The sequence below is a fragment of the Dromiciops gliroides genome, chromosome 3 (genome assembly GCF_019393635.1).
Source record: "Dromiciops gliroides isolate mDroGli1 chromosome 3, mDroGli1.pri, whole genome shotgun sequence".
Classification (NCBI taxonomy): domain Eukaryota; kingdom Metazoa; phylum Chordata; class Mammalia; order Microbiotheria; family Microbiotheriidae; genus Dromiciops; species Dromiciops gliroides.
The window spans coordinates 283,125,575-283,151,936 of record NC_057863.1 but is presented as its reverse complement, the minus strand read 5'-3'; the positions used below and the strand labels follow the sequence as shown (position 1 = coordinate 283,151,936).

Below are 26,362 nucleotides of genomic sequence, written 5' to 3'. Positions count from 1 at the left end.
TTGGGATTGTCTCGGATCATTGTATCATTGAGAATAGTTAAGTCATTCACAGTTCTTTATCCAACAATACTACTGTTACTATGCACAACCTTCTCCTGGTTATGCTCAAGTCACTATACATCAGTACATACAAGTCTTTCCAGGCCTTTCTGAAATCATCCTGCTTGTCATTTCTTATAGCACAATAGTATTCCATCACTATTATGTACCACAGCTTGTATTGCCATTCCTAAATTGATGGGCATTCCTTTGATTTCCAATTCTTAGCCACCACAAAAAGAGCTGTGTAATGATTGGAATGATGCCACCTGGTGGGGACTTATTGTGGAAAAGCTCCACCATGAGGAGAGGACCTCTGAGGGCAAGCCATGTGGTCAAGGTCCTTTGCGTCAGGAAGTGATGTTTGTTTGTGGGTACTGTCTATCAAGGCTACCAGCCAATCAACTTGAGGGGCCTCCCATTTCTGGGAGGAGGACACAAGGAGGAAGGAGACACTGGTGGGACTGTTCTTCCTCTTTGGCTGCAAGACATGGGCATGGTGGCAGGGAACTTCATAAGTGGGAGATTAGGAAGGCTAGGATTGCCAGGTAATAAGAAATCTCTTCTCAATCTCTTTTTCTTTTACTCTCTTTTAATAAACCTTTAAAAATTCTAAATTCATTTATCAGTGATTTTAGTCAGTTTTCCCCAAAACCTGGTGGGGGGAACAGATTAGAGCTCACATTTAGAATTTAAAATTACACAGCTGCTATAAATATTTTTGTACAAATAGATCTTTTTCTGTTTTGGGGAATGTCTTTGGGACATAAACCTAGCAGCGGTATTGCTGGATCGAAGGGTATGCACAGCTCTTTGGCATTTGAGCATAGTTCCAAATTGCTCTCCAGAATGGTTGGATCTTTTCACAACTCCACCAATACTGCATTAGTGTCCAAGCTTTCCCATATCCTTTAAGCATCAGAAAGCTAAGAGGATTCTCTGCCCCCTTAAGAAGTAGCCCTACATGAAACAAAAGCTGTTCTTAGCAAAATTACCCCCAAAAAACTCTTCAGAAAAAAATTTTAGTAGTAAATATGTCTAAATTTATTTTTATTGTTTAGTATCATTGTATATAGTATCTTAGTATTTAGATATATCTATTTTTATTGCTTAGTAACTTTATATAGAGGGATATAGTAGCTTATGTTTTATTGCTTAGAATCAATCTATATGTCTATCTCTACATATATGTGTATATGCATGTATTTATGCATGCATGTATATATATGTATGTATGGGTATTGTATATGTATGTGTATGGAGAGAGGAGCTTTGTATCTATATAGATAGAGATATATTTCCCAATGAAAGACTTTTTGTGGAAAATTATTGGGGATGGGCAGTAAAAAAAGAAAACAAAATAAAAAACCTTGTTTCATGTGAGGCTGGTCTTTTAAGGGGGCAAGGAGTCAGCCCTCTTAGTTTTCTTGCTGAATAAGGCATAAAAACACAACTTATTGAGAGTTGGCACCCCACTTCTGCTGTGGTCAATAAGATCTACCTTCTGTTTCCAACTAGCTCCTACTATTCACAGCCATATAAAGATTCCCTGGTACATGTAGCATACAAATCATTCTGTCTTAATGCCCCTTAGTCATTATTCTCCCACAGAGCCCCAAATACAATTTGTATTTTTAGTGAACAGTAAGTTTAGGGAACAGTGAGTTCTCTCCAAATCCAAATCAGATTTTAGTGGATTTTAGCAAAAAAGCATCCATCTGATACAATACCTTAAAAAAAAAAAGAGGTTGTTTCCCAGTATCTCTCTACCTAAGAGCCAGACATCATAACAAAAAATATGAGACAAAATAGTTAAAGAACAATAATTAAAATACCAACTGAGTGTAACAGTATAATGCAATATTCCATACCCATAGTCCCTCACCTTTGCAAAGAAAATAAATAGAGATAGTCTTCTTCAGGCTCAATTTTAATCATTATTTCATTGTTCAGTCATCAGTTATGTCTGACTCTTTATAACCTGATTTGGGGTTTTCTTAGTAAAGACTCTGAAGTAATTGTCATTTCCTTCTCCAGCTCATTTTCCAAATGAAGAAACTGAGGAAAACAGGGTTAAGTGACTTGACCAGGATTGCACAGCCAGTAAATGTCTGAGGCCAGATTTGAACTCAGGTCTTCCAACTCCAGGCCTGGTGATCTATCTACTGTGTCATCTAGTTGTCCCCTTAACCATTATAATTATACAGTATTCAGGTTTGTCATTATTGTTTGCATTTACACCATTATATTCATTATATATGTAGTTTTCATTATTTTGCTTACCTTTCTTTTTATCAGTTCATGTAAGATTTTTATGCTTCTCTGATCCTTCATATTTTTTCTTATATTTCAATACTATTTGATTATATTTATGAATTACAGTTTATTTAGCCATTCCCCAGTCAACAGGCAGATAATACCTTATATGTCTTGTCTCACATATTATGTCTGTCTATACCCAAACTGGGCCATCTATAGGATTTTCTTTTTCATACCTTGCTTTTCCTTTCCACATTTTATACTGCAATCCAAATCAGTTGAATCAGCTATCACTGGTAGAGCCCCTATTTCCCAAGCCAATGCCACCTACTAATTCCTTCCCAAGCATTACCTTCTTTAACATTAATTTTTTTTTAAGTGAGGCAATGGGGGTTAAGTGACTTGCCCAGGGTCACACAGCTAGTAAGTGTTAAGTGTCTGAGGCCAGATTTGAACTCAGGTACTCCTGACTCCAGGGCTGGTGCTCTATCCACTGTGCCACCTAGCTACCCCAACATTAATTTTTTAAAATAACTTTCTAATTATAGGCCTATCTGACATTAGATTGGGCTATATGAGGTAGTGGGTTCCCTGGGATAAAAATTATTAAAGCAGAATCTAGATAACTTTCTGCCATTAATCACAGAGAAGGAACTTTTACTATTTTATAGTAGTATAACCCAAACGACTTCTAAGGCCTGCCACCTCCACATTTGTTCAAGCCCTCATTACTTCATCCTAGAACATTTCAACAGCCTCCTAAAATGGACTTCTTATCTTTAATCACTTCATCTATAGAATATTTTGCATTCCTTAACAATATCTTTTAAGAACAACTTTTATTGCAGCATTTCCCTCCTCGATTTTTTTTTCAAAGTCTCTATGAGCCTGTCTCATTATTGTGGCATTAAAGATTCAAAAATCTAGGGCTAACATGTTTTTCCCACCTAATGTCCCATAATACAAACATTCTGCCTCCAACCTGACTGACAACTCACTCTTCCCTAAATTTATCTTTTTCATTTCCATTTCTATTCTTTTACTATTCCACTTTCCAACTCTAATGGTTGAATCTTTTCAAAGTCTAGGTGAATTACTACCTATTTCACTCAAGCCTCTTCTGACCACCATAGCGATAACCCTCTCTTCTAAATTCTCATAACACTGTGTCTCACTTATTCAACATTTCATCAACTACTCCTTCACATTAGTAACTTGTCATGCACCTAGCTTTAAGATTATGACCTCCTCAAGAGTAAAGTCAATGTCTTATGCTTTTTTCTCCCTCAAATTATCTAATGAAGTGTTTATAAAGGCACTGTATATTTATAATAAATATTTTGTTCAATGATATTCAAGACAACATTGAAAGATCAAATGGAATTCCAAGTTGGGGTTCCAAGTAAATTGAAATATGGCATCACTATTGCATTGCCACAAGCCTATTTATTTGAACACCAAAATGAGAAAGCTACGATTATTATTTTTACACTATAAAATTACAAATTATATAATTATAAATCACCATAAATTATATACATACATAATTATAAAATATAATTAAACATCCAAATACATATAAATCTACTCATTTAATTCATTCTTACTGCTCTACGAACATTAATGAAACATTCAATAAAATTAAACATTAATAAAAATAAAGTTTTATTCAGGTGGTTTATGATCTTTGAGTCTCTCAACAGAACTAGAGGCTTATTGTACACAGTTGGGTGTATATAATATTACATATTAAAATATTGCAATAGCCTTCTTTGGAGTCATATTTCAGCTTCTACATTGTAGCAATATTGTACAAAAATATTTTTCAATTCGTGTTTGAAAAATTATGACAATATTGCAAAGGAGCAAAGTAACAGAAGGGCTCATAAATGGTTTACGGCAGGCATAATATAAAGCCATTTACCTGTATATCTATATTTAAATCAACTTCACGTAGAGCATTCACAACAATCAGACAATTGTGCAAGCGCTGTTCAGGACTGTGTGGAGAGGTATACATGTCTACAAAATGCGTTGGTATCTGCAAAAGACAAAAACCTGACTCTTTAGTTGGAGCAGGGAAAAAAAAGTGTTGCTCTACCATTGTTCTTGCTGATATTGTAAAGTATCATCTGGAAAAAAGCAAGTAATGAAAGTGAGAGGTATTTATCAAAATGCCAGAGTGAGGAAAGAAGATACAAAGCACAACCATTTGTTCTTTGAAATTTGTTGTTATAAACTTAATAACACAACACCTTCATAATGGTTCCCAAAACCAATGATATATAAATATTAAAAAATTAGGAGTAAAATGTTGCACAAAACACTTTAAATTGACAAAATATAATTCAGAAAATTAACAACTGTGTCCCTTCCCAAATATGGGGATCTACTTTTAGCTGTTTTTTAAATTTTCTTCGCTGTCATCAATATGAAAAACATATAGTTCTAATGATTTCACTTTGTATCATTTCAATTCTTTCCATATTATATGTCTCATATTTATGATTTTATATAATTATAATATTCTATCACATTAATATCATTTTATTTAATCAGCCATTACATAATTGTTGTATGCTCAACTTTTTTTGTACTTTTTTTTTTGCTCATTACAAATAAAACAATTGACGAATACTTTTGTAGAGATAGATTCTTTTTTTCTCTCTTTAAAATATTTTGGGATTAAAGTCCTTGACATAGAATTGTTAGGTAAAAAGATAGGATTTGTTTTTATCTTGTCATATTAGTCTCTAAAATATTTGCAACAGTCTATATTACCATCAATAAGTATAAAGTACCTACTTCCTAAAAGGCTTGCTAGCATTGGATTATTTTTTTACCATTTTTTGCTCTATTTTAATACGGAGATCACTAATCTAGTCAAATTTCATTGTGGTTTTAAGTTGGTACCTTGCAGTTATTCTGATTTGCATTTCAATAATTATTAGGGAATTATTTCATCATCTTTTCACATGTTACTAAAAGTTGACATTTCATACTTTATATTTAGTGCTCATATTCTTTAACTGCTGTTCCAATGGGTAGTGTCTTATAAGTATATAACAGTTTCTTGTAGATTCTGAAAGTTAGGCATTTATTTAATACTGAAAAAGTTACATTATGTTTCTATTCTTTTAAGTTGGCAGTGTTTTCACTCTGCAATATATTTCATCTTTGCATAACCAAACACAATAAATATGTCTACAATAGTCTCTTGTATTTTTTACAATCAAATTAAAATGCCGCTTCTCTCCTTAGTAGAGATAAATACTATGAAGCCACCTACACACTTAATGAGTTAAAGTACTAAGTCAAAAACGAACTACATCCTACCATGAAGGACTGGAAGCAATGGTGCATGTTCTTACATAGTCTCTCTCAGTAACCCGTGAAAGAATATGGAGAGTAGAAGGATTGCCAGATCAGAGAAGGGCAAATGCTGTACTTATTTTGAAAAAAAAAATGCAAAGAGAGAAGAATCTAGTAAGGCACAAATCAGTTAGCCTGATTTCAATTCCTGGTAAGATTCTTCAATGTATTTTATAAGGCATAGTCATGGAATGTGAAGAAAAGGAAATGGTTATCAAAAAGAGCCAAAATGGCTATATCAAGAATAAATCATGCCAGACAAAACTCATTTGCTTATTTGATAGAGTTATGGGATTGGTAGATAAAGGAAATGCTTCAATTTTAGAGCATCCCTTTACAGTCTCTGTGTTCTTATGGACAAAATTTACAGATGCTGGATAGATGATAACACATATAGTTGGAAGTAAAATTAACTAAAATGGATGGACGACAGCTGGAAGATTTCCAGTTGTATGTCCCAGGTTTCTTGTGTTTGGTCACATGCTGTTTAATAGTTTTATCCATGACCTGGATAAAGATATAGATGGTATGTTTATCATATTTACATATGTCACAAAACAGAGTTAATATGTTGGTTAACAGCCAAAATCCAATCAAAAAAATACCTCATTTTCTCCTCCTCTTCATTTCAAAACCCCTTGATATCTCCTAAGGAGAGAAGGGGCATTGTAATTTGATTGGTCTTCAACCTCTCCTTATCACCTTCACAAATGCTCATCTCCCCATACTTAAAAAATCTTTGGTAGATCCTATTATTCCCTGAAGGTGCCATCTCATATCTCTCTGCCTATAACTAGAAAAAGCAATCTACAATCCCTGCCTTCACTTCTTCTCCCCATCCCATTGTAATCAGACTGACTTCATCACTGGACTGAAACAATGTCACCCCAAAGTTAACAGTGATTTCTTTTTTCTTTTTTGTGAGGCAATTGGGGTTAAGTGACTTGCCCAGGGTCAAACAGCCAGTAAGTATTAAGTGTCTGAGGCCAGATTTGAACTCAGGTACTCCTGACTCCAGGGCCTGTGCTCTATCCACTGCATCTAGCTGCCCCCAACAGTGATTTCTTAATTGAAAAATCTTACATTTTTCTCATCTTCATACTTCTTAACATATCTGCTTCATGGGATACTATCAACTATTCTTTCCTACTGGATATTCTCTCCTTAATGAGCTTTTATGAAATTATTCACTCCTGATTATACTCTTACCTATTTAACCTCTCCACAATATCCTTTTTTGGTTCATCATCCAGAGAATGTTCTCTAACTTTGGATATTCATAAGTATGTTGTCAGGGAACACTATTTTCTCTCTACATCATTTCACTCTCTCAGTGAACTCATCAGTTCCCATGGATTTAAGTATCATATCTATGTGGGAGATTCCCAAATCAAGACAACTCCAGGACCCAGTCACTCACCTGAGATACAATCTCTTTATCACAAATTATCTATTGGACATTTGAACCTGGATATCCTGGAGACATCTCAGAATCAATATGATCAAAACAGAACTCATTATCTTCTCCCTCCCCCCATCCCCCAAAATCTATCCCTTTTCCAAAGTTTCCTATTCCTATTGAATGCATCATTCTTCCAGTCTATATAACTATATAACCTTAACCTTGATCATTCCCTTTCTCTAACCCAACTTCTACTGCTGGCTGATGGCTGTTCAGCAATACACATCTCTTACAAATGTCCACTGCTTTCCATTCACACAGTTTTCATCTTAGTTCAGGCTCCCATCATATCTCTCCTAGATTATTCCAAGTGTTTTCCTGTCTAAAGTCCCTTTCCACTTCAACTTACCCTTTCATATTGCTGCTAAAATGATTTTCCTTAAGTATCCTTAAGAATTCTGCCATGTTACTCTCCTACTCTATCCACTTCAGTGGCTTTCTATTATCTCTAGAATCCAATATAAACTTTGCCCATCCTATTTTTCTAGCCTCATTATAGTGATGTATATTTCGTGATCCAGATGAACAGGGCTCTTTCTTCTCCATTTACAGGCACTATATATTTGCAGTCGTCCATGCCTAAAATGAACTCCTTTCTGGCCTCCATTTTACAGAATCATCATTTAAGATGTAGCTGAAGTATTACCTTCTACATCAGTGCTTGTCAAAATCAAATAGAAATGGGAATCATTAAACCATATATATAGGTTTTGAGGTATATGGTATAAGATATAACTCAAAATCCATCCCTCCATAATGAATAATGAAGCCATTCTCCAGTGTTTTTAGATAAGAGTTAATCAAGAGCTAAACATTTATATACATATAATTCTATTGGTAGATTACCTCCACTGTTGTCTTATGCTATTCTTTTTCTACTACTAGAGAGTTTCTAGAAATATTCCTTTATAGGACATTTTGAGACCAATTTTCTTTTTTCAAAATGCTTGTTCTTGTTTTCATTCATCTGTTTTCCATATGAATGTTATTATGAAATAACACATTGATAACTTAATTGGAAAGAGAAGGGGAAAGAATAAGCATTTATATAGTATCTACAATGTGCCAGTCACTGTGCTAAGTGCTTTACAAATATTATCTCGTTTGATCTCAATTCGTATTTCGTTAAATCTTTTTAAGTTAGTTTGGGACATAATGACACGTTTACTACATTGGCCCAACTTAATTATGAGCAGGCTCATTCATGTCTTTGTTTTCTGTCAAAATCATTTTGAATTTTTTATAGGTCTCTTGATAAGCTAATGCCCAAATATGTGATAGATTTTATAACTGTAAATTTGTTTTCTTAATTTTTGTTGATGGCATAGAGTAATGCAGGTGATGATCAAGTATATCTAACCACTTTGCTCAGGTTACTTATTGCTTTAATTATATTTTGTTGACTGCATTGAGCTTTCTAGATTACATTTTAATTTCTTCAATGCCAATTTCTTGTTTATTTTTTATGTGCTTTATTACTATTACTAAGATTACTAAAATAATCTAAATAGGAGCTACAAGAGTGGACATTTGTTTAATACCTGTTTAAATTATAAATGCTTCTGGTGTTTGTTCAGTGTTTGTATATATACATATATAATTATTATTAATAATATGTGTGCATTAAATATGTCTATATATGTATGTGTATATTTATACGTGTATATGGAATAAATTGTATATGTATGCATATATACATTAATATAAATGTATATATAATATACATATATGTGTAATATATATGTATATTAAGTATATGTGTATTTTATGTGTGTATGTTAGATAGCAGGCCTCAGTCCCCTTGAGTTATCTCTCTTACAGGCTAAACATCACTTGCATTTTCAACTGCCCTTCACTATTCCAATTCACCATTCCAGATGACCTCCTCTGTACACTTAGAGAATATCAAAATTTGAGATTTGGAAAAGACTTCAGTAGCCATCAATCCAACCCATACATGAATGGAATACCCACTATAACAGAAATCTGATAAGTGGATGTTCAGCCCCCACTTGAAGCCCTCTAAGGAAGGAAAACCCACTACCTTTAAAGGAAGCCCATTCCACTTCTGGATACCTCTATGCTAGGAAGTTTTGTTTGGTTTTATGTTTGCTTGGATTTTTTTTTCCTTTTTTGTTTGTTTTTCATTTTTCTTCTGATGTCAGTTATAAACTGATCTTTTTTCAACTTCCATCGATTATGCCTGGTTTTTCTGTCTATGGTCTAAAAAGAACAAATCTAATCTTTGTTCTACATGACAGCCCTTCACATTCTTTAAAGCAGTTATTATGACGACCCCTTTGGGTCTTTTCTTCTTTAAACTAAAGAATTCTAGTTTCTTTAACTACTATTTAAGTTACATAGACACAAGGCCTTTCACCATCCTCTATGCCCTCCCAGTCTTTAGCTTATTAATGTCTCTCTTAAATCATGGTGTTTACAAATTAATATAATATTCCAGAAGAGTATAGCAATTCTGCAACTCATCTAAAGATAAAAATTTTGAGTCAACATTTCTATCTTGTCCACAAGGGGAACATAAGAGGATTATTAACTGTATCATTAAATTCTAAGTGAAATGTTTCTATAGCATTCCTCAGATATATTTTTAAAATAACAAGTTGTAGAATTTATACAGGAACTGAAGTTAAGCTCGTTGGCCTGTAGTTTAGAAATTTCATTATCTTCTATTTTTCCAAAACCATGATAAACATTTGACCTATTCAGTACTGTAGTATCTCTCTTGTTCTTCATGATCTTTCAAGACCAGCAATCACAGATAGCAGTTTTTCAGGATATAAGGATATAATTCAATGGTGCCAGGTAACTTGAACTAAACTCAAGGGAAACTGGGGATTCTCTTACAATCTCCTTATTTATCCTGGTTATTAACTCTTCATTAATATATTTGTTCTGTCCTTTATATTCTGAAAAATTATTCTCCTTTGCAAAAAAGGGAAGCAAAATAATTAAGCATCTATATCTGCTCTATCCTCAGTTATCTTTACCTCATCCACACAGAATAGCAGTCCTTTACTTTTGTGATTCTCCATAGCTTTCCTCACCACCTCAGCTCATTGTGAGCTGCATCAGACTATTCTTATTGCACCACAGTATTATACACATTCTTTATCAACTGGCCTTTTTTTCATCATTCTGTATATGATTGTGTTTTTTGTTTAATCAGAAATTAGTGGGTAGTTTATTGGTTCATCCACATCAGTCTCCTTTGACAATGTCCTCTATCCATCCTATAAGAATTGGATATCTTTTATTTTTTACAATTTTATTCTTTAGAGATCAGAAATTTAGTCCACGGAATACAACCTCTTTCCTCAGAACACTTTGAAATTTCCTCTTATAAAATCTAAGGTACATATCAAATTATTCTTAGTTATCCTGTCATACTCTATCAAAAATTCCAAAAGAATAGTCATTTTCCCTATAAGAATCTTATCATCTCTACCCTAGCAACTAGTTCCTCCTTGTTGGTGACAATCGGATCCAAAATGGATGATTGGTTCTGCTACATATTGAAGGATGAAATTATCATTAAGAAAAATCAAGAAAACCTCTGTATTTTTTAAAAACATTCCATCAGGTGTACAAATCATTAAAATATTCCATCACCATCATATCATGTCTTGACTTCAGACCTGTGATCTCTTTCCGAAGCACCTCATATATTTTCTCTTTTATTCTAGGTTTATAACATACTCTGGTGACAATAGCACTTTGGTTTGTGCCTTCACTGGTATTCATCTAAATTCTTTGCACCATATTGATTAATGTCTCCTAGAATTTTTTTCACCTTTTTACCTATCCAATTCCTTTTGAATAATGTATAATGTTCCATACCCTGTCACTAGGTGGATTCCAACAAGACCCAGTAATACTAGTGAAGTCACATACTACTCTCTTTGTTAGAATCACTAATTAACTTTTTCATTATTCATATTTTATACCTGTATATGGAAGGTGGACGAGTTTACACTTTCTCATGGAAACTATTCATTTAGTTATTGAAAAAATACAAAGATTCTATACTTCCAAACTCTAGGAACTGTGATCCTCAATCCTCTTCTTTGGATAACTGCTATGCCTAACTCATTATTTAATAATTGATTTCAATAATACAGTATAGATTATTTTTGGACCATGACAAGTCATTGCTTAACACACACACACACACACACACACACACACACACACACACACACACACACACATATATAAGTTTCCCTAAGCCTATGTCTTCTTTGCACTCCTTCATGGGAAAAACCTTGTGTTCATTGTCCATGAATGTTGGAAAAAATAAATTATGGAATGGCTTTACCCATTTAATTTAGTATATATATGTAGTAGATCTCTCTTCAAAAGACATTGTTTAAACCTGAAATTCCTTTATTTATTTAAAGGAGTTATCATATATAGATGTAGAGATAATGAATTGTTAAAATTATTAATGATTATTAAAAATAAGAAATCTTTTCTTTTTGTAACATATTTTCCTTTATAAATTTTTATTGAATTAATAAATTATGAATTTTGATTCAATAAACAAGCACAATAAATTATGTTTTATTTAATAAAATGAATAAATTAATAATTGAATAATAGACATTTAAGATTAATATTCTATAATTTTAGAAAACTTTTGTGCTTATCACATCTTATATTACCTCATTGAGCACACTGAGGTTTGAATTCACCTTTGAATGCAACTTTGTCTCTAGTGCAAATCTGGAATTTCTTAATTTGGCAGCATTAAATGGTAAATTATTGACCAGCTTTTCAATTTGAATCTATTTGTAAAATAAGAATAATAATATTTGTACTGCTTATGACCTGATGAAGCACACAGTGAATGGGAATGGGTCATATTACAAACCAGAAATTAGGAAGGAAAACAATATAAAAGAAGTCATCAGAAACATGAGAAACAAAAACCAAATTGCTGGTGATGGGTTTAATGGAAGATACAACCAATGCACAAGTTGTATGCTCCCTTGTTATCTTTGCAAAATCAAGAGGAATAAAAAGACTAATAGCACATAATGTTATCTCCTCAAAAATAATTTATGGAAGGTGGATACAGATAGGTGTCTCTGAGGATATGCATATGTGAACATGCTGGTATTGTCTCTACTGTTCAAAAGAATGCTAATACCAATGGGTTCATGCATCCTTTTGAATTACTTTATAGTGTGGCTATGGGGAAAGTGCTCCATAATACTTAATTGAATGAAACCAATCCCTGATATCATTTTTGAGTTATTTTAATGACATTAATAATCTGGAGAGAACTTAATCTAATAGAGAAGGTGGGGGAAAATGGCACATAGAGCGGTTGATCTTGGCAAGAAGAGCCATTTCTTCTTCCAACATGGTCAAGAAGGAGGAGATAGAGAAAGATGTTTCCGTTTCAAGTGTAGACTCTCACTGGCATCTCCTCATTTGACCCAATAACATGTTCCCATACCCAGGACTTAACTACTTGCACCTATGATGAAGGTACCTATAACAGTACAGACAGACAAGGACTCTGTTGCTTAATAGTCTTAGAGAATTGCTCTGAGGTAAACAATAATTAAGTGTCTTACCAACATATGTCAGAAGCAGGACTTGAACCCAAATCATTCTTACTCCAAGGAAGACTCTATCCACTATGTGATGCTACTGTATTATCAAAGTTTAGTATCTATCTTGCTAAGATCCTATAAGTTCTTTCTATTTACATTTCACCACCTGGTCATTTTCATCAAATTTCTAGCATTTATTTCATGATTTCTTAAGAAATAGTACTCATATTCTTTCATTTTTCTCAATCGTATAAAATGTCAGTTATACTGAGATTATGATGTCAAAATTTATTATAAAGATCAATCACCTGAGTCTTTGTGTTTTCCAGGAATTTGGATAATTCAGTGCATTTTTATCCTAGTTGTACTTTGTATGAAATTCTGTTTTCCAGTGTAATAAGCCTGATATTGGGTGCTTCTAGTATTTTTGAGACTTTCTTGTTTTTTCCCGTTTTATTTTCTCATTTCATTTAATTCCTTTCTCATCTCCTTTTCATTTCTTATATGATTGTACTTATTTTTTCAAGCTTTTCATTTGTTTTTGTGATTTCAAATTATTGTTTAATTTCTCTGAATGTATCATTTATCTAGTTGAGACTATCTGAAATTACATGAACCATTTTCTCTTTCCTGTTTTTGATTTTTCTTCTTTTCCATCTCTCTGTTGTTTCTGGTATTTGAGATGACTTGATTATTCTCCTACTGCATTTGTCTTATTTTGCTTAATTACATGGGCATTCTATCTTACTCATTCCTTATCTAAGCTAGTTTTAATTTTTGCTATGATTTAATTAGTCATTTTTGTTCCCTGTGGTGTTTCTATTCATGGTTTTAAATTTATAATGATCCTATCATTCTAAAATTTTAGATCAATCTCTCCATTATATTCTTAAAAAATAAAATTTGAACCACTTTCATTCACCCAAAAGTTAGTTATTAAGAATTTATTTTCTATGAAGCAGACAAAAGTAGTGTGGGGTGGGCTGGGGTGGGGGGGTTGAAATAAGGCATGATCCTTGCTTTCAGAAAGTGTAAAAATCCAGTATGAGACTTACAATTTAGTAAACTGAATTATATTTGTTTCTGACCCTAATATTAATAAAGATCCTTTCAAATCAAAATCATAATTACTGAAATATGTGATTTTTAAAATACAATTTACAAGTTCTGAATGAAAGTAAATCTTACCAAAAATGGACAGTAAGCTGCCAACTGCGTTGCTAAAACTAGGCCATCCAAAAGATCTTTATCAAAATTTACTATCCATTTCTCAGGGGGAGGAAGACCTAGTTGAAAGGAGAGAAAAAATAACTAGTTATCTTGCTTTATTGAAAAGGAAAATTGAATTGGGAACATCAAAGACATAGGGAGAAAATTTTTGCAGCTATAAATCTGAAGAAATTAAATTTTATGTAGATAAGGTATTTGGAAGGCATATTATTTATCAACCTTAATTTGCATCAAAAGGCCTTCAAATTCATCATATTTCAAAGGAAATCCTGCGAACTTTCAAAGGTCTTTGTGTCTCATGAACTTTTGCATTAAACTTGGGATTATTCATTTGTGTTTATGCACATGCACATGCCCATGCACATACAAATATACATACTACTCTACTTAGTAACCCAATCTCACTAAACAACTTATTTTTCCTTGATATATTCTTGTTAAACAAGTATTTCTGTCTCCTAAATACAACTTTTTGCTTCTTTCCACATTATCTTCTTGAATCAAATGAATTTATCAACCTTTCTAGCGATTTTCTATGGCATTTTTTAATATGTAAAATAATAATCTATTGTAAATGTATAATGACCCCTTATTATGTGTTGAGTGGTATATAAAGCACTACAAAATAGATAAAACCAGATCAGTACCTCCACCTGAAGGTATAATATTTAGCTAGAGATACATACATATGCACTCTAGATGGGGATGCATTATATATAAATTTTAATCATGTACAATATGGAGATATATAGATATATATAGATAGACTTGGCGATGCATGTACAATATTGCCCATGTTCATATATGCATATGTGGGTGTTGTATGTGTGTATATATATTATATATACATACACATATATGTATATAGGGGCATATGTGTATATTATACATATAAGGCAACATGGCCTAATGGATGGAGACATGGCCTAAGGAAGAATTCAATTCAAGTCTTGACTCAGATACATTAAGTTAAATGTATTTGTTTAGTTGCTTTTTTTCAGGGTAATGAGGGTTAAGTAACTTGTCCAGGGTCACACAGCTAGTAAGTGTCAAGCGTCTGAGGCTAGATTTGAACTCAGGTCCTCCTGAATCCAGGGCTGATGATCTATCCACTGCACCACCTAGCTGTTTCCTAAACTAACATAAGTTTAAAGGAAGATGACAACCTGTAATAGTAGAGGAAAGTCCAAACTAAGAGCTCCCTAACTCATAAAATGCTAGGTCCAATCAAATACTTAGACATTTAATGTTTTTTAGGGGAAGTCCTGAGTCTTCTAGTTAATTTTATTGGGGTTTTATTTTTATATATCAATCAACACATAAGGTTGTTACACATTCCCAATAGATAATTATATTCATATGGGGGGGATGCTATAGATATGATGACTGGGAAGGTTACTTACAAGAATGTTTTAGATAAGAAAGTCACTATGACTTTTGTTAATTTCAATATCTAAGTCAAATATTGTCATAAGTACATATATACATATTAATGTATTTGAGACAATTTTTGAAAAAGCCAAATGAACATTCATTCCCAAAGAAGAAAAATGAATAGAAACAACTGTATTGACTCAACGTATAAAAACAGACTACAGGAGTCATCAGAATGAAATTAGTTTAGTCAGGAAAGCTTTCTTGAGGAGGTAAATTTGAATAAAAATTTTGAACAAAAGAAGGCAAAAAAGGAAGAGTTAAATGGGAGATGTAAAATGTGCTAAGATAGAAAGAAAATAAGGATTGACATCAAGAAAAAATAAGTTGTTTGGTAAGATTGAATTCCCAAGCAGAATAGTAAAATCTTAAGATATTTCCAGTCGCTATGTTTGGTAGGCTGAAAGGGTCAGAGAGACCATTCAGGAGTCTACTACAATAAGTCAGGTATCAGGTACTTAGGATACAAATTAGGGTAGCATCTAATCAACTTTCCCTCCCAATATACCTTATAATATGTGTGAGCTAAATGATTAATAGTAATTATATACTGCTTGTCCCCTTATGGGTAAAAGTTATATACTTTCTAGTTTTGTAGTAATGTTCATGCTAACATCTCACAAGCATAATTTGATACTATCATTGGCCAATACACAAAAATAAACCAGACTTCCATTCACCATGTTTATTTCATCCATTTAAAATGTTAAAAAACACATAAAAGGTAATATCATAAGCAAATTAAGAGAACATGGAATAGTTTAACTGTCAGATTTATGGAAAAGTGAAGAAATTAGGGCCAAAGAAGATAGAGCATTACAAAATGCAAAATAGATCATTTTTATTATATACAATTTTAAAGGGGTTTTTGCACAAACAAAACAAATGCAACAAAAATTATAAGAAAAGCAGAAAACTGGAAGGGGGAATCTTGCAACAAGTATCTCTGATAAAGGCCTCATTTCTCAAATATATAGTGAACTAAGTTTAATTTATAAAAATACAAGTCATTTCTCAATTGAAAAATTATTAAAGGATATGAACAGGCAGTTTCCAGGAGAAGAAATCAAAGCTATCTATTTGAAAAATTATCTAAATCATTGATTAACCTATTAATCTAATCTATTGATTAGAGAAATGCAAATTAAAACAACTTTGGGGTGCCACCTCACACCTACAAAATTGACTAATATGACAAACAAAGGAAAATGTTGGATGTGGGAAAACTGGAACACTAATGCACTCTTGGTAGAGTTTTGGAGATAAAATTGATAATGTAAAATATTTTAAAGTATGTTCCTTTTATCTTAGATTTAATATGTGCATATTATTATATGTGGAGTATATCATAAATTTTATATGAATTCATAACTTAATGATTTCACTCACTTGGCATCTTTTAAAATTTTTTAAATTTTTAATAAGGTATATCATCATTTCATATTCTATATAAGATAAATCCAATTACTATTATATTGTACTAGCTACAGTTAATCAAATTCTCTTCTCTTCACCAGTCATGCAAGCTTTTAAATGCTTAAAAGTCAACAGAAAGTATAATATTTAATATGTTACTACAATAGGGTGAGATGGGTGGCAACTAGGATTTGGGTTATGTCTATGTTTTTTATCTCACGTTGTCCTCAATGCTAAAGAATCTCAGTCACTTTTTCATCATTGTCTTTGAAAATGCTTACAGAATGAATTAACAATGTAGCTTTACAGTGCAGTATAATATAGAATTGATTTTTACAAGTATCTTTGTGGATGATAATAAAGTTGATGACAATAAGAATGAGAAAAGGCTCTCCTTTACCAGAAATTTACCAGTTCCCTTACAAATACATCATAAATTGTACTGCAAGCAAGTTTCTTAGAAGGACAGGACTTATGAACACATCTGCCAATTTCAGAGCACAAAATATTTATCACTTTTTCCTAAATTGACCAAGGTCATCTTCATTCCCAAACCCAAAGGACACTTGCCACCTTTTCTCTTTCATCTTTATGCTCATCCTCTAAGAATGCCTTTCTGATTTTAGGTAAGCTCTTACATGTCTTTTTTTTTTTTTAAACTATCATGCCTCATAAAAATCTTTTCTTGTCTTTAGCAGCTTTTTCTGGATAGTGATGACCTAATCTTCTTGGACACCCGAGATTTCCACTATGTTTCTTCTATAAAATCTATGTATATCAATTTTGATGTGTCTATCTCATTAATAATTAACTAATAATTAATAAGCTAAATCTAGCAAAGACAAATTCTCAGCTTTCTCCATAAACTCTCCCTCCTGAATATCATGGTGACTGGTTCCATAATTTCAGCTGCCTTTGTGAGAAAATAATTATTAGTGGTGGGCTTTTGGGGGAATCCAGGGACCCCACTTTGGAAAGCAGTTCTTAAAAACCTTAGCTAATCCTTTTCAAGACCAGCTCACTAGCCCATAGGGGGATCAGTAGAAAAGGAGATTGACTAGGTGAGATTAGCCACACCTGGACATCATCTGCCTTGAACACTTCTCCATTAAGTCATTATATAATTAGGTCATAGGTAAAACTCATTTTAATATGGGCCACCCTCAGGTCACATCAACCTGTGGAATTGAATGATTCTAGCTTTGATCAATGTGTAAGAGCCAGGACCTCTATGAGAAGAGGAAAAATGAGTGAGATCACAAGGTGAATGCCATTCCAGGGGACACGATAGGCAAGGAAGGCTGCAGTAGCTCAGCTCTCTTTCTATGTAATGTAAGGCTTCTGAACTCCACATGGAGCCATGTGCTCTCACTTAGAGATAATAAGGTGCTGGGGAGTTTTCAGCTTGTGTTGAATGTGGTAAATGCTCTCCCTCTCTTGCACCTGGAACCCATGTGAATGAGCCACGTTTTCTCTTCTCTCTTTCCTCGGACTCCATGCTGGGTATGTAATTGCTTAGGCCTATAACTAATGGGGAAGTTATTCAGACAAGTGGTTAATACTTTAGTAATTTGTGATCTTAATTAACAATAAATGCCTGCTGCCAAAAATGGCGCAATAGTCTTTAATTTGTAGGTACCAAAATATTTTATATATGTGTGTGTGTGTGTATAGACCTATATACACATACATATAAACACATATATATATATATATATATAAGAGAAACCCCAGCCTCATTCCCCAATAATTTAGGTGAAAGAGGCTAGTCCCCCCATATTTCAAATGACACACTCTCAAGTTATATATATATATATATATATATATATATATATATATATATATATATATATATATATAAAACCTATATCAGATTACCTGCTGTCTAGGGGATGGAGGGGAGGGAGGGAGAAAAATTTGAAATTGGAAATCTTATATAAACAAATGTTGAAAACTATCTCTACATGTAACTAGAAAATAATAAAATACTTTTATTAAAAAATAATAAAAGAAAAAAGAATAAATCTGAGATGCACATTAATGAAGCATCTTTTGTTTCACCTTTGTTTCTTAAATTATCTTTTCATGCTACTAAAAACTCTATAGAGGTAAGGATTGAAGAGGGCTTCCTGTAAGAGGTAAAATTTTAGTTGGGACTTAACAGAAGCCAGGGAAATCAGTAATTATGCTGAAGGGAAGAGTGCTCCAAGCATAGGGAAAACCAGAGAGAATTTCTGGAGCTGAGAGCTGGAGCGACTTGTCTATGGAATAGCCTGGAGGCCAGTGTCACTGGATCAAAAAGTATGTGTAGGAGAAGTAAGGCATAAAAAGACTGGAAAGGTAGGAGGGGGTTAGGTTATAAAGGGATATGAATGCCAAATAATACATTTTGTGTTTACTCCTGGAGGCAATGGGAAACCACCAGAGCATACTGAGGAGGGAGTTGAGATAGGCAGTATTGTGTCATGATTGGACCTGTATTTTAGAAAAAATCACTGCACTGGATGGATAGAGCATATATTGGTGTGGGTGAGAATGTAGATAGGCAGGCCTACCAGAAGGCAATTGCAATAATCAAGGTGTGAGGTGATGAGGGCCTGTACTGTTGACAATGTCAGAGGAAAGAAGAGGGTGTGTGAGAGATGCTGATGAGGTGAAATAGACATATCTTGGCAACAGATTAGGTTGGGTGGAAGAACATAAGAAAATCAAGGCTGACTCCTAAGTTGTGAGCCTGAAAGATCAGAAGGCTGATGTTGTCCTCTACACTGATAGGGAAGGTAGGAGACAAGGAGAGTTTAGGGGAAAAGATAATGAGGTCAGTTCTGAACATACAACAACGAGATTCATCTCCATTACACATAGTGTCAGCTATGTCCTCTGCTTTAAAACTGTTGTTCCCTATTGCCTACAGAATTTGGTTCAAACTGCTTTGCTGGCATTGTAGCATCAGCCTTCCCACCTCATCTTGTGTGACTTTGCCACACTTTCTTCCTCTGAATCTCCATTTCTCTAAGAACAAAACTTGTGGTAAGAGTTCTGAGTCTCTATACATGACGAACAAAATCCAGCAGCAAGACATAGAAAGAGAAATTCCATTTAAAGTAACAGTAGATAATATAAAATACTTGGGAATCTAGTTGCCAAGACAAACCCAGGAACTCTATGAACACAACTACCAAACACTCTTCACACAAATCATATCAGATCTAAATAATTGGAAAGATATCAATCGCTCATGGATAGGCAGAGCTAATATAGTAAAAATGTCAATACTACCTAAATTAATTTACTTATTCAGTGCCATACCAATCAGACTACCTAAAAATTATTTTATAGATCTAGAAAAATAATAACAAAATTCATCTGAAAAAATAAAAAATCAAGAATATCCAGGGAAATAATGAAAAAAAAGTGCACAGGAAGGTGGGTTAGTGATACCAAACCTGGAGCTTTACTATAAAGCGGCAGTCATCAAAACTATCTGGTACTGGCTAAGAAATAGAGTGGAGGATCAATGGAATAGGCTAGGCGCAGGAAACGAAGTAGTAAATGACACTAGTAATGTAGTGTTTGATAAACCCAAAGACTCCAGCTTCTGGGATAGAAACTCAGTATTTGACAAAAACTGCTGGGAAAACTGGAATATAGTTTGGCAGAAATTAGGCATAGACCAACATCTTACACCTTATACTAAAATAAGGTCAAAATGGATACATGATTTTGACATAAGAGGTGATACCATAGGTAAATTAGGAGAGAAAGGAATAGTCTACCTTTCAGGTCTTTGGAAAGGAAAACAGTTTATGACCAAACAAGAGATAGAGTATATTATAAAATGCAAAATGGATGATTCTGATTACATTAAATTAAATTTTTTTTGTACAAACTGAAGCAATGCATCCAAAATTAGAAGGGAGGCAGAAAGCTGGGAAACAATTTTTATGGCCAGTAGTTCTGATGAAGGCCTCATCTCTAAAATATATAGGGAACTAAATCAAATTTATAAGAATCCAAGTCATTCCTCAATTGAGAAATGGTCAAAGGATATGAACAGGCAGTTTTCTGATGAAGAAACCAAAGCTATCTAATCCCATATGAAAAAATGCTCTAAATCTCTAATGATTAGAGTGATGCAAATTAAAACAACTCTGAGGTACCACTTGACACCTATCAGATTGGCTAAAATGACAAAAAAGGAAAATAATAAATGTTGGAGAAGCTGTGGAAAAATTGGAACACTAAGGCATTGTTGGTGGAACTGTGAACTGATCCAACCATTCTGGAGAGCAATTTGGAATTATGCCCAAAGGGCAATAAAGCTGTTCATACCCTTTGACCCAGAAATACCGCTTTGGGGTCTTTTTTCTCAAAGAGATCATGGAAAGGGGAGAGGGACCCATGTGTACAAAAATATTTATAGCTGCTCTTTACATGGTGGCAAGGAACTGGAAGTTGAGGGGATGCCCATCTATGGGGGAATGGCTGGACAAGTTGTGTTATATGAATGGAATGGAATACTATTGTACTGTAAGAAACAATGAGCAGGAGGAGTTCAGAGAAACCTGGAGGGTCTTGCGTGGGCTGATGATGAGTGGGATGAGCAGAACCAGAAGAACATTGTACACAGTACCATCAACATTGTGTGTTGATCTACTGTGATGGACCATATTCTTCTCACCAATGCAATGGTACTGAAGAGTTCCAGGGAACTCATGATAGAAGAGGATCTCCAAATCCAGGGGAAAAAAAAGAACTGCGGAGTATAGATGTTGAATGAACCATACTATTTCTTTTCTTTTTGGTGATGATGTTTTTATATTTTGAGGTTTTTCATCATTGCTCTGACTTTTCTCTTATAACATGACTAATGCAGAAATAGGTTTAATGTTATTATGTGTATATATATATGTGTGTGTGTGTATGTGTGTGTGTGTATATATATATATATATATATATATATATATATATATATATATATATATATATAAAACCTATATCAGATTGCCTGCTGTCTAGGGGATGGGGGGAGGGAGGGAGAAAAATCTGAAATTGGAAAGCTTGTATGAACAAAAGTTGAGAACTATCTTTACATGTAACGGGAAAATAATAAAATACTTTATTTAAAAAAAAGAGTTCTGAGTCAATCTTCTCTCCTCTCTATTATCTGTTATTGCCAGCAAGATGATTAGTATATTCTGTTGTTTTTGCTGCTGGCTTTTGAAAAGAATTAATAGAGATAGAGCAGTTCAGCTACAGCCTTAGACAAAACTATGAAGTCAAGTCAAGGTTTTTCTTGTCCTTCTGACACTTTCCTTTTCACAGCTAATTTCCTCTTCCTTGTACCAATGATTTCCATCCTTTAACCTCCACTACTTAATTTACCCTGTGTTCCATTCCCAACTGGGAATTTAGAACATAATCTGATTCCCTCCACTGAGCATTGTTTGATAGGGGCAAGAGTCAAAGAAATGAACCTCACCTGTCAAATGGGTATAACACCACCACAAAGCGGGCAAGTTAGAGAAATCCTTATTAATCACCAATGATCTGGAAGGGGTGCAGCTAGGTGCTGCAGTGGCCCTGGATTCAGGAGGACCTGAGTTCAAATTTGGCCTCAGACACTTGACACTTACTAGCTGTGTGACCCTGGGCAAGTCATTTAACCCTCATTGCCCCACAAAAATAAAAAATAATAACCAATGATTTGGGGAGATCTAGAGTTCTCCCCTTTTTGTAAAGTCTTTGTTTCAAAAGCTTAGTCTTTGAAGGTTGAATTAATGTTCTCCTCAATCGTGTTCAGACCCCAGGAAACCTTCCCTGCACAGGTTTGGGTGGGGATAAGTTATTTGAGTAGATTTCCCAAGGCTAGGAAATTTAGGAGTAAATGACATAATCAAAGTTCAATATAATAGGTCCACGCCCCTCATTATAATATTCATTCTCTATTATTACTTGTTAACCAATCAGAGTTGATTGCCACCCTCTGAAACACGAACTTTTCCAAAGGCATATAAACCATGAGCCCACCACCATGATTGTCTTTGGTATTCAAGAATGCCAATGACCTCTATTATTAATAAAATGATGAATTACCCAGAAATTATGTCTCTCGAGCTTTTTAAACCTCACATAAAGTTGTTTTGAGGATAAAGTGAGTTCTTGTTTACAAAAGTGCTTAGCACAGTTACTGACACAGAGTTCATAGGTATATAAATTAATGTCCCTTTCCTTTCTCCATCTCTAATGGTACAATTATAGAAAGTGCTCCTGACCAATGGAATTTGATTATTTATGTGCTCATGTTTTGCCATTCAAGATTGTTGGCATGTGTTTGCTTTTGCTAGTGGTTTTCCTGGCATCACTCAAATCATAGGTAGCCAATTACTCTATTTATTTCCTTGCTTCTAGTCTCTCTACTTCCTCAAATCCATACTTCACCCTGTTGCCTGATTAATTTTTGTCATGCACAGAGTTAACCCTTTCTATGGTCCCTTGTTGTCTGAGGCAATTGCTATTTGGCCTTTGGCTGGGTAAAGAGGGACCATGGTTAGCATGCTACCATAAAAGATGCCATATTGGACTGAATCTTTATATAAGACAACCTGCCTCTTGCTGCTACCCTATGCAACCCACTACTATGCTGTTTTCTTGACACTTTTTTTTCTATTCAGAATCCCCCCTTTCTCCTTGTCTCTGCTTTGAACAATTTTCTTCTCTATCACGTTCCCTGCCTAGAAACCTTGATCAGTTGTTTCTGCAACTTTCTGAACATGACCTCTGAGTGTATTATATCTCTCTTTGGAGTTGTTTACTCTAATCTTAATCACACACTAACCAATACTATGTAGAGTTGATATACTCCCCTTCCCTTCACATGGTACTGCCCACTGAATAAAATACAAATGTCTGAATCTTTCATTCAAGGCCTTCCACATCCTGTCATCACTCTGATCTTAAAAGGCACAAGCCTGAAGGCAGCTAGGTGGCAAAGTGGATAAAGATCCAGCCCTGAATTGGGGAGGACCTGAGTTCAAATGCGGCCTCAGATACTTGACACTAGCTGCGTGACCCTGGGAAAGTCACTTAACCCTCCCCCACCAAAAAAAAAAAAAAGGCACAAGACTTATTTTGCATCACTTTTTTAACAAGCTCTTTGTTCTAGGTAAATGTTACTACTTGTCTTGCATATCCCCAACACCGTCCCTCTTCTGTGACTCTACTCATACTAATTTCATCCTATTCAACCTTCATAGCTTGGGTCAAATGTGACATTCTCTATGGACCCTTTCCTTCCTTAAATCTTTTTTGGGGGGGTGGCAATGAGTGTTAAGTGACTTGCCCAAGGTCACACAACTAGTGTCAAGCATCTGACGCCAGATTTGAACTCAGGTCCTCCTGAATCTAGAGCCAGTGCTTTATTCACTGTTCTACCTAGCTGCCCCCCTTCCTTAAATCTTAACATGTTGTTTGTACTTCTCTTATGCACTTGTCACTGCCTATTTTATATTATAGTTATTTGTTCATGTATTGTAACCTCCTACTAGAGTGCAAAACCACTAAGAAAGGTGTTAATTATCTCTATAATCCTCAGCATTCATCATATAGTGTTGTTGTTGTTGTTGTTGTATGGTTGTTTTTCAGTTGTATATGGCTCTTTTGTGACAGCTCTTCAGTTTTTGTAGCAAAGATAGTCGATTGCTTTGCCATTTCCTTTTCCAGCTCATTTTACAGATTAAGAAAATGAGGCAAACAGGCTCAAGTGACTTGCCCTGGGTCACACAGCTAGTAAGTGTCTGGGGCTGGATTTGAACTCAGGAAGCTTAGTCTTCCTGACTCCAGTGCCAGCACTCTAACCACTGCACCACCTCATGGTCCCTCATCATAAAGTACTTAATAAATGTTGAATTTAACATATAACTATAATTATCATTTTCTTTTTATTTCTCTTCCATACTTAAACGGATACATGGAGAACTGACAAGACCACTAGTACATTGCAAGTGTTAAAATGATTACAAAACCTTTGACAAAAAAATTTAATCTAATCTAATGTTTAACCTAATGATGAAAATGATGCCAAAGGCTGCCAGCTATATTAGTCACAGGTAAACAGCAAGATTTTTTAAAAGTCTTCATTTATTATATGACTAATTTTATATAGTTAGTGAGCAAAATTCAGTTTTATAACTTTATAAAGAGAATATGAGGTGAATATAGTACTCCTGCCTGTAACTAAGCAAATAGATATTAATGTTAGAGGGATTCTGTACAGAAACCATTATACTTAGTTGGTAGCAGATGGCACAGTGGCTAGAGAACCAGGCCTGGAATCAGGAAGGCTAATCTTACTGAGTTCAAATCTAGCCTCAGACACTTCCTAGCTGTGTGACCCTGGGCAAGTCACTTCACCCTCTTTGCCTCAATTTCCTCATCTGTGAAATGAGCTGAAGAAGGAAATGGCAAACCTTTCCAGTTGTATCTTTGCCAAGGAAACTCCAAATGGAATCAGGAAGAGTCAGACATGACTGAAATAACAACAACAAAACTGAAGATGATTTCTGGCATCCTGAGTAAATGTTGGATCAAGTCTGCTATCCCTATTTGGAATATATAGGCCATATAGATTCGGGGCAGCTAGATGGCGCAGTGGATAGAGCACCGGCCCTGGAGTCAGGAGTACCTGAGTTCAAATCCGGCCTCAGACACTTAACACTTACTAGCTGTGTGACCCTGGGCAAGTCACTTAACCCCAATTGCCTCACTAAAAAAAAAAAAAAATAGATTTTATTTAAAGATGGTTTGAGAGTTAAAATAACTTATGTGAAAAACAGGGTCCGAGTTGTATTTGGGTAAATAGTTTAGACTATTCATCACCAACACCCTCACAGAAGAGAAAAAAAAAACTAGATAGAAAGCATTTTAATTAGATTAGGGATATTAAATCAGCCTGGGAAATTTTGGCTGGTAATAATACTGCAAGGGATATTGATGGGAAAGGATGAGAAGAAGGGGAGGAAGATGGATAGAGACTTTTATTTCTTTCCTTAAAATAATATGCAATAAGATTAGCAAGTCTTTATAAAGTACAAATATTTAGATAAAATGCAAATGAATTGTATAAACTTAAATATATAATTTGAGTTTGGGGGCCGTTAAGCTAGATGCTCCTAAAGTTCCTACCACTCCAAATTTATCTATGCATGCATGTGTATATGTATGTGCATTATGTACATACATGTGTATGTGTGAGAGCACTGTGCATATACACATATACCTGCATGCACATATAAATATATAATATATACATGTGTTGATATTATCTATTTATATATACATGTATCTGTATGAATGTACACATGTATTGTGTATGTGTGTCTATGTGTGTATGTATACATGTAGTTAGATGTATGCGTGCCTATATAGAGTATGTGCACGTATGTATGCATGCATATATAGTCTATGCAGCTTAAAAAACTCTATATGAAGTAAGGTATTCCAATATCCAGGAGTACTTAACTAATCATAACAAAAGAGGGATTCTTTACAGTTGGACCAGGCTAATAGG

General features: G+C 34.2%; 1 protein-coding gene across 1 annotated transcript in view; it reads right to left on the bottom strand.

Annotated features, from left to right (window-relative positions):
• CFAP47 (cilia and flagella associated protein 47) overlaps positions 1 to 26,362 on the bottom strand; it is an 849,402-nt gene that overhangs the window by 561,285 nt on the left and 261,755 nt on the right. The window contains 2 exon segments of the mRNA XM_043993472.1: positions 4,223 to 4,339; positions 13,903 to 14,000. Coding sequence (XP_043849407.1) covers positions 4,223 to 4,339; positions 13,903 to 14,000 — 215 coding nt within the window.